The sequence below is a fragment of the Scomber japonicus genome, chromosome 1 (assembly GCF_027409825.1).
Source record: "Scomber japonicus isolate fScoJap1 chromosome 1, fScoJap1.pri, whole genome shotgun sequence".
NCBI lineage: Eukaryota > Metazoa > Chordata > Actinopteri > Scombriformes > Scombridae > Scomber > Scomber japonicus.
Genome location: NC_070578.1, coordinates 43,693,254 through 43,705,753, shown reverse-complemented (window position 1 = coordinate 43,705,753; position 12,500 = coordinate 43,693,254). Strand labels below are relative to the sequence as shown.

At 52.1% G+C, this 12,500-nt stretch overlaps 2 protein-coding genes across 2 annotated transcripts in view; one reads left to right on the top strand and one right to left on the bottom strand.

The window, feature by feature from the left end:
• The window catches only part of LOC128373601 (transient receptor potential cation channel subfamily M member 1-like), a 41,247-nt gene extending 35,597 nt beyond the window's left edge, over positions 1-5,650 (top strand). Inside the window, exons 27-30 of the mRNA XM_053333768.1 lie at positions 45-370; positions 1,005-1,303; positions 4,231-4,557; positions 5,573-5,650. Coding sequence (XP_053189743.1) covers positions 45-370; positions 1,005-1,303; positions 4,231-4,557; positions 5,573-5,650 — 1,030 coding nt within the window. The remainder of the gene's footprint in view (positions 1-44; positions 371-1,004; positions 1,304-4,230; positions 4,558-5,572) is intronic.
• A 1,744-nt stretch (positions 5,651-7,394) lies between these two features.
• The window catches only part of tppp3 (tubulin polymerization-promoting protein family member 3), a 5,738-nt gene continuing 632 nt past the window's right edge, over positions 7,395-12,500 (bottom strand). Inside the window, exons 2-3 of the mRNA XM_053320086.1 lie at positions 10,353-10,506; positions 7,395-7,589 (exon numbers count right to left, since the gene is read on the bottom strand). Coding sequence (XP_053176061.1) covers positions 7,395-7,589; positions 10,353-10,506 — 349 coding nt within the window. The remainder of the gene's footprint in view (positions 7,590-10,352; positions 10,507-12,500) is intronic.

Genomic DNA, 12,500 nt, shown 5'->3' with positions numbered 1-12,500 from the left:
TTGTGTGTGTTGTGTTGCATGTTGTGTGTCGCTGCGTGTCTCAGGGTGGAGAACATGTCCATGCGTCTGGAGGAGGTGAATGAGAGGGAGCATCACATGAAGGCGTCGCTGCAGACGGTGGACCTGCGTCTGTCTCAGCTGGAGGAGTTCAGCAGCAGGATGGTGAACGCTGTGGAGAAGCTGGCCGGCATCGAGCTGGTCCGCTCTCGCTCCAGAGGCTCGTCGGTGTGCGAGCCGACCGCTCTGCTCAGACACGCCAGCATCAACAGCGCCGACGGCTACAGCCTGTACCGCTACCAGCTGGACCACGAGGACCGGGTCTCTGTGTGCGGAGACGGCGAGGACAGGAGAGTCCACCTGAGTCCAGAAAGACCAGGAGGGAACACAGAGGGGACGACAGGTAGGAGACAGGAAGTACCAGCCTTTACATGACATCACACATGACGTAATGACATCACACATGACGTAATGACATCACACATGACGTAATGACATCACACATGACATCATACATGACATCACACATGACGTAATGACATCACACATGACGTAATGACATCACACATGATGTAATGACGTCACACATGATGTAATGACATCACACATGACATCATACATGACGTAATGACATCACACATGACGTAATGACATCACACATGATGTAATGACGTCACACATGATGTAATGACATCACACATGACATCATACATGACATCACACATGACGTAATGACGTCACACATGACGTAATGACATCACACATGACGTAATGACATCACACATGACGTAATGACATCACACATGATGTATTGACATCACACATGACGTAATGACATCACACATGACATCATACATGACATCACACATGACGTAATGACGTCACATGATGTAATGACATCACACATGACATCATACATGACATCACACATGACGTAATGACATCACACATGACATAATGACGTCATACATGACGTAATGACATCATACTGTTTGCAGATCAGCTGTTCGGCTCGACCCTGGAGGTCAGAGGTCAGAGGGAGCGCTCTCTGTCTAACGTTGACATCCTGATCTCACCCTGCGACCCGGCGCAGAGACCAGAGTCTGTCGCCATGGAAACTGGAGAGGAGACACCAGGAGCCCCCCCTCCGGAGAGGTCAAAGGTCACGCTGCCTTCCAGCCCCGAGGGGGGAGGAGGGGGGGAGGAGGAGGAGGACAGGAAGTACCCCCCCCTCCGCACCAAGAGCCTCAATGCAAACCCCAGAAAGACCAGGACCCCCAGACCCACCGGCAGCGTCTCAGACCTGGTCTCAGCTTTCAGTGGGGGGGCCAGCCGGGACCAGAACCAGAACCAGGACCAGGACCAGAACCAGAACCAGGACCAGGACCAGAACCAGGACCAGGACCAGGACCAGGACCAGGACCAGGACCAGGACCAGAAACTGTGACAAACCTTCTTTCTGCTTCAGATCTACAGATGATATATTTTCTCCAGTTATAATAAATAATATGTACAGATGTTCAGTTTCATCAGATATGAAATAATATTCACAACTAGAAACCATGTCACTAAACACAGTTTGTGGAAGGAGAGAGACGAGAGGAGAGGAGAGAGGAAGGAGAGGAGAGAGAGGAAGGAGAGGAGAGAGAGGAAGGAGAGGAGAGAGAGAGGAAGGAGAGGAGAGAGAGGAGAGAGAGGAAGGAGAGGAGAGAGAAGAAGGAGAGGAGAGAGAGGAAGGAGAGGAGAGAGAAGAAGGAGAGGAGAGAGAAGAAGGAGAGGAAGGAGAGGAGAGAGAAGAAGGAGAGGAGAGAGAGGAAGGAGAGGAGAGAGAGGAAGGAAAGGAGAGAGAGGAAGGAAGGAGAGGAGAGAGAAGAAGGAGAGGAGAGAGAGGAAGGAAAGGAGAGAGAGGAAGGAAGGAGAGGAGAGAGAAGAAGGAGAGGAGAGAGAGGAAGGAGAGGCGAGAGAGGAAGGAGAGGAGAGAGAGAAAGGAGAGGAGAGGAGAGAGAGGAAGGAGAGGCGAGAGAGGAAGGAGAGGAGAGAGAGGAGAGAGAGGAAGGAGAAGAGAGAAAGGAAGGAAGGAGAGGAGAGAGAAGAAGGAGAGGAGAGAGAGGAAGGAGAGGCGAGAGAGGAAGGAGAGGAGAGAGAGGAAGGAGAGGAAGGAGAGAAGGAGAGGAGAGAGAGGAAGGAGAAGAGAGAGAGGAAGGAGAGGCGAGAGAGGAAGGAGAGGAAGGAGAGGAAGGAGAGGAGAGGAGAGAGAGGAAGGAGAGGAGAGAGAGGAAGGAGAGGAGAGAGGAAGGAGAGGAGAGAGAGAGGAGAGAGAGGAAGGAGAGGAGAGAGAAGAAGGAGAGGAGAGAGAGAGGAAGGAGAGGAGAGAGAGGAAGGAAAGGAGAGAGAGGAAGGAAGGAGAGGAGAGAGAAGAAGGAGAGGAGAGAGAGGAAGGAAAGGAGAGAGAGGAAGGAAGGAGAGGAGAGAGAAGAAGGAGAGGAGAGAGAGGAAGGAAAGGAGAGAGAGGAAGGAAGGAGAGGAGAGAGAAGAAGGAGAGGAGAGAGAGGAAGGAGAGGCGAGAGAGAGGAGAGAGAAGAAGGAGAGGAGAGAGAAGAAGGAGAGGAAGGAGAGGAGAGAGAAGAAGGAGAGGAGAGAGAGGAAGGAGAGGAGAGAGAGGAAGGAAAGGAGAGAGAGGAAGGAAGGAGAGGAGAGAGAAGAAGGAGAGGAGAGAGAGGAAGGAAAGGAGAGAGAGGAAGGAAGGAGAGGAGAGAGAAGAAGGAGAGGAGAGAGAGGAAGGAGAGGCGAGAGAGAAAGGAGAGGAGAGGAGAGAGAGGAAGGAGAGGAGAGAGAGGAAGGAAAGGAGAGAGAGGAAGGAAGGAGAGGAGAGAGAAGAAGGAGAGGAGAGAGAGGAAGGAGAGGAGAGAGAGAAAGGAGAGGAGAGGAGAGAGAGGAAGGAGAGGCGAGAGAGGAAGGAGAGGAGAGAGAGGAGAGAGAGGAAGGAGAGGAAGGAGAGAAGGAGAGGAGAGAGAGGAAGGAGAAGAGAGAAAGGAAGGAAGGAGAGGAGAGAGAAGAAGGAGAGGAGAGAGAGGAAGGAGAGGCGAGAGAGGAAGGAGAGGAGAGAGAGGAAGGAGAGGAAGGAGAGAAGGAGAGGAGAGAGAGGAAGGAGAAGAGAGAGAGGAAGGAGAGGCGAGAGAGGAAGGAGAGGAAGGAGAGGAAGGAGAGGAGAGGAGAGAGAGGAAGGAGAGGAGAGAGAGGAAGGAGAGGAGAGAGAGGAAGGAGAGGAGAGAGGAAGGAGAGGAGAGAGAGAGGAGAGAGAGGAAGGAGAGGAGAGAGAAGAAGGAGAGGAGAGAGAGAGGAAGGAGAGGAGAGGAAGGAGAGGAGAGAGAGGAAGGAGAGGAGAGAGAAGAAGGAGAGGAGAGAGAGGAAGGAGAGGAGAGAGAGGAAGGAGAGGAGAGAGAAGAAGGAGAGGAGAGAGAGAGGAAGGAGAGGAGAGGAGAGAGAGGAAGGAGAGGAGAGAGAGGAAGGAGAGGAGAGAGAAGAAGGAGAGGAGAGAGAGGAAGGAGAGGAGAGAGGAAGGAGAGAGAAGAAGGAGAGGAGAGAGAGGAAGGAGAGAGGAGCCCAGTGCATCATGGGAGTCCCCGGCAGTCTAAGCCTATAGCAGCATAAGGATGTTCTAGTAGGTTGATGAGGTTCTATGAGCTGGGAGATGGTTCCACAGGAGAGGAACCTGAGAAGTGAACGAGGGAATAAATGAATAAATGTTTGATGGAAGAAAGAAAGAAATTAAAAATGTAAAATTTAAATCTGAAGTTTAATTATTAATAAAATATTTGTGTCTTGTTGAAGAAGTTTGTTTTCTCTTTTCATAAACTGGTGATATCTATAACATGTGTTCTCTCATTGGGAAGTCTTTTATTTTGAAAGGGTTAGAAACTGGTGATATCTATACTATAACGTGTGTTCTCTCATTGGGAAGTCTTTTATTTTGAAAGGGTTAGAAACTGGTGATATCTATACTATAACATGTGTTCTCTCATTGGGAAGTCTTTTATTTTGAAAGGGTTAGACATAGAGTGATTCAGCCTCTTCTCTCAGTACCTTAAACTCTTCTACTCTCTCACAGGAGCCTCATTAGTCAAAGCACAGCGTGACGTCATAGAGACAGCAGGTTTCATTAAGGGTCTGTCAGCCTCTTCCGGTTCTCACTCTGTGACTCACAATATGAACTAAAGGCCATTGGTTGAGCAGGTGGTCCGAACCTCCTCGGAGTGGGCCAGGGTCAGGTCCGAACCTCCTCGGAGTGGGCCAGGGTCAGGTCCTAACCTCCTCGGAGTGGGCCAGGGTCTTCTCTGGCTTAGAAGTCAACAAGCAGAGATCAGCTGTAGCGACCACCACAGTCCACACCCCCAATCAACCAATCAACCAATCAGAAACGACCCGCCAACACTGAAACCAAAGACCTGGAAGAGACAGAACACAGAGAGACACGAGTTTACCTCCGGTCCCGGTCCCGGTCCCGTTCATCCGCAGCGTTGTACCCGCGACTGTGGAGCAGCAGGGTCAGTCTGGGTCTGGGTTAGTCTGGGTCAGGGTCAGGGTCGGTCTGGGTCTGGGTTAGTCTGGGTCAGGGTCAGGGTCAGTCTGGGTCTGGGTTAGTCTGGGTCAGGGTCAGGGTTAGTCTGGGTCTGGGTTAGTCTGGGTCAGGGTCTGGGTTAGTCTGGGTCTGGGTCTGGGTTAGTCTGGGTCTGGGTCAGGGTTAGTCTGGGTCAGGGTTAGTCTGGGTCAGGGTTAGTCTGGGTCAGGGTCTGGGTTAGTCTGGGTCAGGGTCTGGGTTAGTCTGGGTCAGACGGAACCACTGGATTATCTTTCCAAACCAGAGATGGTCCCTGGAGTTGCCGGCCGCGGCGGAGTTGAGGTCGACGCCGCCCAACGGACCGGTCCCGGTCCGGTGAGTACCCCGGTCCCGTGAGTACCCCGGTCCCGTGAGTACCCCGGTCCGGTGAGTACCCCGGTGTGAATGTTGTAATATCGTCAAAAGCTGATTTCTTCTTTCTGTTTTATTTGATTTGTCTGTTTGTTGAAGATCCTCCACAAAACCCGGAACGGAGTCTAGTTGTGTTTTGGGTTAATGGATGTAATCTGGACTGGACCGGACTGGTTGTTGGTGGGTTTGTGAGAGAACCGGAACGGACCACTAGGGACTGAACTGTCTTGGAGCGTTGAACTGCTGGGTTAGATAGATAGAAGACAGAAAGCAGAAGGTGTGATGACTTCCTGTCTGGGTTAGTCTGGGTCAGGGTCTGGGTCTGGGTCAGGGTCTGGGTCAGGGTCTGGGTTTGGGTTAGTCTGGGTCAGGGTCTGGGTCTGGGTTAGGGTCAGGGTCAGGGTCAGGGTCTGGGTCTGGGTCTGGGTTAGTCAGGGTCTGGGTCAGGGTCTGGGTCAGGGTCTGGGTTAGGGTCTGGGTCAGGGTCTGGGTCTGGGTCTGGGTCTGGGTTAGTCAGGGTCTGGGTCAGGGTCTGGGTCAGGGTCTGGGTTAGGGTCTCTATGTGATCGTATCTTCAACGATGCCTCAGACGTTCTGTTTCCTCAGGAAGACCATACCGATCCTGTAGCTACAGAACCAACCGTTACCCTGGGCAACCGTTACCCTGAGCAACGGCTACCCTGAGCAACCGTTACCCTGAGCAACGGCTACCCTGAGCAACCGTTACCCTGAGCAACGGCTACCCTGAACAACCGTTACCCTGAGCAACCGTTACCCTGAGCAACGGCTACCCTGAGCAACGGCTACCCTGAGCAACCGTTACCCTGAGCAACCGTTACCCTGAACAACCGTTACCCTGAGCAACCGTTACCCTGAGCAACGGCTACCCTGAACAACCGTTACCCTGAGCAACCGTTACCCTGGGCAACTGCTACCCTGAGCAACCGTTACCCTGAGCAACGGCTACCCTGAACAACCGTTACCCTGAGCAACCGTTACCCTGAGCAACGGCTACCCTGAACAACCGTTACCCTGAGCAACCGTTACCCTGAGCAACCGTTACCCTGAGCAACCGTTACCAAGCAGAAGCAGTTTAAAGAAGATAAAACCGGCCAATCAGAAGCTTTTCAAAAGTTTATTCAGAAACATACAAACAGCTGGTTATTGATTACTGTGTGTGTGTGTTAGTGTGTTGGTGTGTGTGTGTGTGTATGTTAGTGTGTTGGTGTGTGTGTGTGTGTATGTTAGTGTGTATGTGTGTGTGTTAGTGTGTATCTTGGTGTGTGTGTGTGTGTTGGTGTGTGTATGTTAGTGTGTATCTTGGTGTGTGTGTGTGTGTGTGTGTGTATGTTAGTGTGTATGTGTGTGTGTGTGTGTGTGTGTATGTTAGTGTGTATGTGTGTGTGTGTGTGTATGTTAGTGTGTGTATGTTAGTGTGTGTGTGTGTGTGTATGTGTGTGTGTGTGTATGTTAGTGTGTATGTGTGTGTATGTGTGTGTGTGTGTGTGTGTGTGTGTGTATGTTAGTGTGTATGTGTGTGTATGTGTGTGTGTGTGTGTGTGTGTGTGTGTATGTTAGTGTGTGTATGTTAGTGTGTATCTTGGTGTGTGTGTGTGTATGTTAGTGTGTGTGTGTTAGTGTGTATGTGTGTGTGTATGTTAGTGTGTGTGTGTGTATGTTAGTGTGTATGTTAGTGTGTATGTGTGTGTGTGTGTGTGTATGTTAGTGTGTATGTGTGTGTATGTGTGTATGTTAGTGTGTGTGTGTGTGATCAGGTTATTGATTAATTATTAGTAGAATATATAAAACTATAATAGATTGAGGTGCAGTGACGGTTGCAGCCTGCAGGCGGCGCTGTGTGAGATATTCAGAGATCAATATTCTTAATGTTTAATCTGATCATCTGCTCATTGATCACTCAACGATTTCACCACATCTTTCTTTTTGCTCCTAAATGTAACAAACTGCTGCTGATCAGGTTCAGCAGGAAGTGACCTTTGACCTCTTCACACTCACACTCACACACACACACACACTCACACACTCACTCTCGCACACACACACACACACACTCACTCTCTCACACACACACTCACACACACACACACACTCACACACTCACACACACACTCACACACTCACACACACTCTCACACTCACACACACACTCACACACTCACACACACTCTCACACTCACACACTCACTCACACACACACACTCACACTCACACTCACACACACACACACACACACAGAGAAGCGTAACAGTTCATGGTTTGGTCCTAAGTGCTGAGTCAGCTGCCAGCAGGGGGCGGGGTCTCCGTCAGGGGAGGGGCTCCAGCAGGGGCGGGGTCTCCGTCAGGGGAGGGGCTCCAGCAGGGGGGGGGGGGCTCCAGCAAGGGGCGGGGTCTACGGCAGGGGGCGGGGTCACTTCTCTGGCTTCACCTTGGCGTCGTAGGTGCCGGCGTTCTTGTAGGCGCCGACGTAGCCGGTGTTCTCCACCAGCTCCTCGCGGCCCTCGCGACCTTTGCCCTTCCCGTCCTCGGTGAAGCGCTCCTTGTGAGAGCCGGTGTAACGGGACGTATCGGTGAGCCGGTCCACCGCCGCCGTTTTCGCTACTCTCTGACAGACAGGACAGGAAGTCACAGGTCATTAAGGGCTACAGCGCCCCCCACAGTCACTAACCACCCCCCCCCCACAGTCACTAACCAGCCCCCCCCCCACAGTCACTAACCAGCCCCCCCCAGAGTCACTAACCAGCCCCTAACCAGCCCCCCCACAGTTACTAACCAGCCCCCCCACCCACAGTAACTAACCAGCCCCCCCACAGTCACTAACCAACCCCCCCACAGTAACTAACCAGCCCCCCCACCCACAGTAACCAGCCCCCCACAGTTACTAAACAACCCCTCCCACAGTCACTAACCAGCCACCCACAGTAACTAACCAGCCCCCCCACAGTCACTAACCAACCCCACCCACAGTAACTAACCAGCCCCCCCACCCACAGTAACCAGCCACCCACAGTTACTAACCAACCCCTCCCACAGTTACTAACCAGCCCCTCCCAGAGTCACTAACCAGCCCCCCCCACAGTAACTAACCAGCCCCCCTACAGTCACTAACCAACCCCCCCCCCCACAGTAACTAACCAGCCCCCCCACCCACAGTCACTAATCAACCCCCCCCCCACAGGTAACAAACCAGCCCCCCACAGTTACTAACCAACCCCTCCCACAGTCACTAACCAGCCCCCCCCCACAGTCACTAACCAACCCCCCCACAGTCACTAACCAGCGCCCCACAGTCACTAACCAGCCCCCCCACAGTCACTAACCAACCCCCCCACAGTCACTAACCAACCCCCCTCACAGTAACTAACCAGACCCCCACAGTTACTAAACAACCCCTCCCACAGTTACTAACCAACCCCTCCCACAGTCACTAACCAGCCCCTCCCACAGTCACTAACCAACCCCCCCCACAGTAACTAACCAGCCCCCCCACCCACAGTCACTAATCACCCCCCCCCCACAGTCACTAACCAGCCCCCCACAGGTAACAAACCAGCCCCCAACAGTTACTAACCAACCCCTCCCAGAGTCACTAACCAGCCCCCCCACAGTTACTAACCAACCCCCCACAGTTACTAAACAACCCCTCCCACAGTCACTAACCAACCCCCCCACAGTCACTAACCAGCCCCCCACAGTCACTAACCAGCCCCCCCACAGTCACTAACCAACCCCCCCACAGTCACTAACCAACCCCCCTCACAGTAACTAACCAGACCCCCACAGTTACTAAACAACCCCTCCCACAGTTACTAACCAACCCCTCCCAGAGTCACTAACCAGCCCCCCCACAGTTACTAACCAACCCCTCCCACAGTCACTAACCAGCCCCTCCCACAGTCACTAACCAACCCCCCCCACAGTAACTAACCAGCCCCCCCACCCACAGTCACTAATCAACCCCCCCCACAGTCACTAACCAGCCCCCCACAGGTAACAAACCAGCCCCCCACAGTTACTAACCAACCCCTCCCACAGTTACTAACCAACCCCTCCCAGAGTCACTAACCAGCCCCCCACAGTTACTAAACAACCCCTCCCACAGTAATTAACCAACCCCTCCCACAGTCACTAACCAGCCCCCCACAGTTACTAACCAACCCCTCCCACAGTAATTAAACAACCCCTCCCACAGTCACTAACTAGCCCCTCCCACAGTCACTAACCAGCCCCCCACAGTTACTAAACAACCCCTCCCACAGTAATTAACCAACCCCTCCCACAGTTACTAACCAACCCCTCCCACAGTTACTAACCAGCCCCCACAGTTACTAAACAACCCCTCCCACAGTTACTAACCAACCCCCCCACAGTAACTAACCAGCCCCCCCACCCACAGTAACTAACCAGCCCCCCCACAGTCACTAACCAACCCCACCCACAGTAACTAACCAGCCCCCCCACCCACAGTAACCAGCCACCCACAGTTACTAAACAACCCCTCCCACAGTTACTAACCAGCCCCTCCCAGAGTCACTAACCAGCCCCCCCCGCCCCACAGTAACTAACCAGCCCCCCAACAGTCACTAACGAACCCCCCCCCCCCCACAGTAACTAACCAGCCCCCCCACCCAGTAACTAACCAACCCCCCCCCACAGTAACTAACCAGCCCCCCCACCCACAGTCACTAATCAACCCCCCCCACAGGTAACAAACCAGCCCCCCACAGTAACTAACCAACCCCCCCCCCCCCCCACAGTAACTAACCAGCCCCCCCACCCACAGTCACTAATCAACCCCCCCCACAGGTAACAAACCAACCCCTCCCACAGTCACTAACCAGCCCCCCACAGTTACTAAACAACCCCTCCCACAGTTACTAACCAGCCCCTCCTACAGTTACTAACCAGCCCCTCCCATAGTCACTAACCAGCCCCCCCCACAGTAACTAACCAGCCCCCCTACAGTCACTAACCAACCCCCCCCCCCCACAGTAACTAACCAGCCCACCCCACAGGTAACAAACCAGCCCCCCACAGTAACTAACCAACCCCTCCCAGAGTCACTAACCAACCCCCCCACAGTAACTAACCAACCCCCCCACAGTAACTAACAACCCCTCCCAGAGTCACTAACCAGCCCTCCTACAGTTACTAACCAGCCCCCCCCCCCCCCCACAGTAACTAACAACCCCTCCCACAGTCACTAACCAACCCCCCTACAGTAACTAACCAGCCCCCCACACAAAACTAATCAACACCCCCACAGTAATTTACCAACCCCCCCCACAGTAACTACCCAGGTAACTCCCCCACACCCCCCCTCCCCCAGGTAACTTGCCCCGCCCCCCAGGTATCTGCCCCCCCTCACCGTTACGCCCACGTTGCTAGGCTCCCGGCCCTCCAGCAGGCTGCTGATGGACTGGAACGCTTCCTCTTTACTTTGACCTTTGAACCTCTTTGGAGCCAAATCCTCCAAAGCTCTGCGGAACTCCTCGTATGTGATGACACGAGCTGCTTTCTGTCTGTAAACACAAGAGACCGATCAGTCTGTGGTCTGTCTGTGGTCTGTCTGTAGTCTGTCTGTAAACACAAGAGACGGATCAGTCTGTAGTCTGTCTGTAGACACAAGAGACCGATCAGTCTGTAGTCTGTAGTCTGTCTGTAGTCTGTCTGTGGTCTGTCTGTAGTCTGTCTGTAGTCTGTCTGTAGTCTGTCTGTAGTGTGTCTGCAGTCTGTCTGTAAACACAAGAGACCGATCAGTCTGTGGTCTGTCTGTAGTCTGTCTGTAGACACAAGAGACCGATCAGTCTGTAGTCTGTCTGTGGTCTGTCTGTAGACACAAGAGACTGATCAGTCTGTGGTCTGTCTGTGGTCTGTCTGTAGTCTGTCTGTTGTCTGTCTGTGGTCTGTCTGTGGTCTGTCTGTAGACACAAGAGACCGATCAGTCTGTAGTCTGTCTGTTGTCTGTCTGTAGTCTGTCTGTAGTCTGTCTGTAGTCTGTCTGTAGACACAAGAGACCGATCAGTCTGTGGTCTGTCTGTAGTCTGTCTGTGGTCTGTCTGTAGACACAAGAGACCGATCAGTCTGTGGTCTGTCTGTAGACACAAGAGACCGATCAGTCTGTGGTCTGTCTGTAGTCTGTCTGTGGTCTGTCTGTAGACACAAGAGACCGATCAGTCTGTGGTCTATCTGTAGACACAAGAGACCGATCAGTCTGTGGTCTGTCTGTAGACACAAGAGACCGATCAGTCTGTGGTCTGTCTGTAGTCTGTCTGTAGTCTGTCTGTAGTCTATAGTCTGTCTGTAGTCTGTCTATAGTCTGTAATCTGTACTCTGTCTGTTGTCTGTTGTCTGTCTGTTGTCTTCTGTAAACACAAGAGACTGATCACTCTGTAGTCTGTCTGCAGTCTGTCTGCAGTCTGTCTGCAGTCTGTAGTCTGTAATCTATAGTTTGTCTGTAGTCAGTCTGTGGTCTGTAGTCTGCGGTCGTCTGTAGTGTGTCTGTAGTCTGTAGTCTGCGGTCGTCTGTAGTGTGTCTGTAGTCTGTAGTGTGTCTGTAGTCTGTCTGTAAACACAAGAGACTGATCAGTCTGTAGTCTGTCTGTAGTCTGCAGTCTATAGTCTGTCTGTAGTCGGCAGTTGTCTGTAGTCTGTAATCTTTCTGTAGTCTGTCTGTAGTCTGTCTGCAGTCTGTCTGCAGTCTGTCTGTAGTCTGTAGTCTGTCTGTCTGCAGTCTGTCTGTAGTCTGCAGTCTGTCTGTAGTCTGTAGTCTGTAGTCTGTCTGTAGTCTGTCTGCAGTCTGTCTGTAGTCTGTAGTCTGTCTGTAGTCTGTAGTCAGTCTGCAGTCTGTCTGTAGTTTGTAGTCTGTCTGTAGTCTGAGAGAAATTTGTCTCCAAGATAAATTTCTCCCTAGGGAGACCAATAAAGTAACCTAACCTAACCTGTAGTCTGTCTGTAGTCTGTCTGCAGTCTGTAGTCTGTCTGTAGTCTGTCTGCAGTCTGTAGTCTGTCTGTAGTGTGTCTGTAGTCTGTCTGCAGTCTGTCTGTAATCTGTCTGTAGTCTGTCTGTAGTCTGTCTGTAGTCTGTCTGCAGTCTGTCTGCAGTCTGTCTGTAGTCTGTCTGTAGTCTGTAGTGTGTCTGTAGTCTGTCTGTAATCTGTAGTCTGTCTGTAAGCTGTAGTCTGTCTGTAAACACAAGAGACCGATCAGTCTGTAGTCTGTCTGCAGTCTGTCTGTAGTGTGTCTGTAGTGTGTCTGTAGTCTGTCTGTAGTCTGTCTGTAGTGTGTAGTGTGTCTGTAGTCTGTCTGTAGTCTGCAGTCTGTCTGTAGTCTGTAGTCTGTAGTCTGTAGTCTGTCTGTAGTCTGTCTGCAGTCTGTCTGTAGTCTGTAGTCTGTCTGTAGTCTGTAGTCAGTCTGCAGTCTGTCTGTAGTCTGAGAGAAATTTGTCTCCAAGATAAATTTCTCCCTAGGGAGACCAATAAAGTAACCTAACCTAACCTGTAGTCTGTCTGTAGTC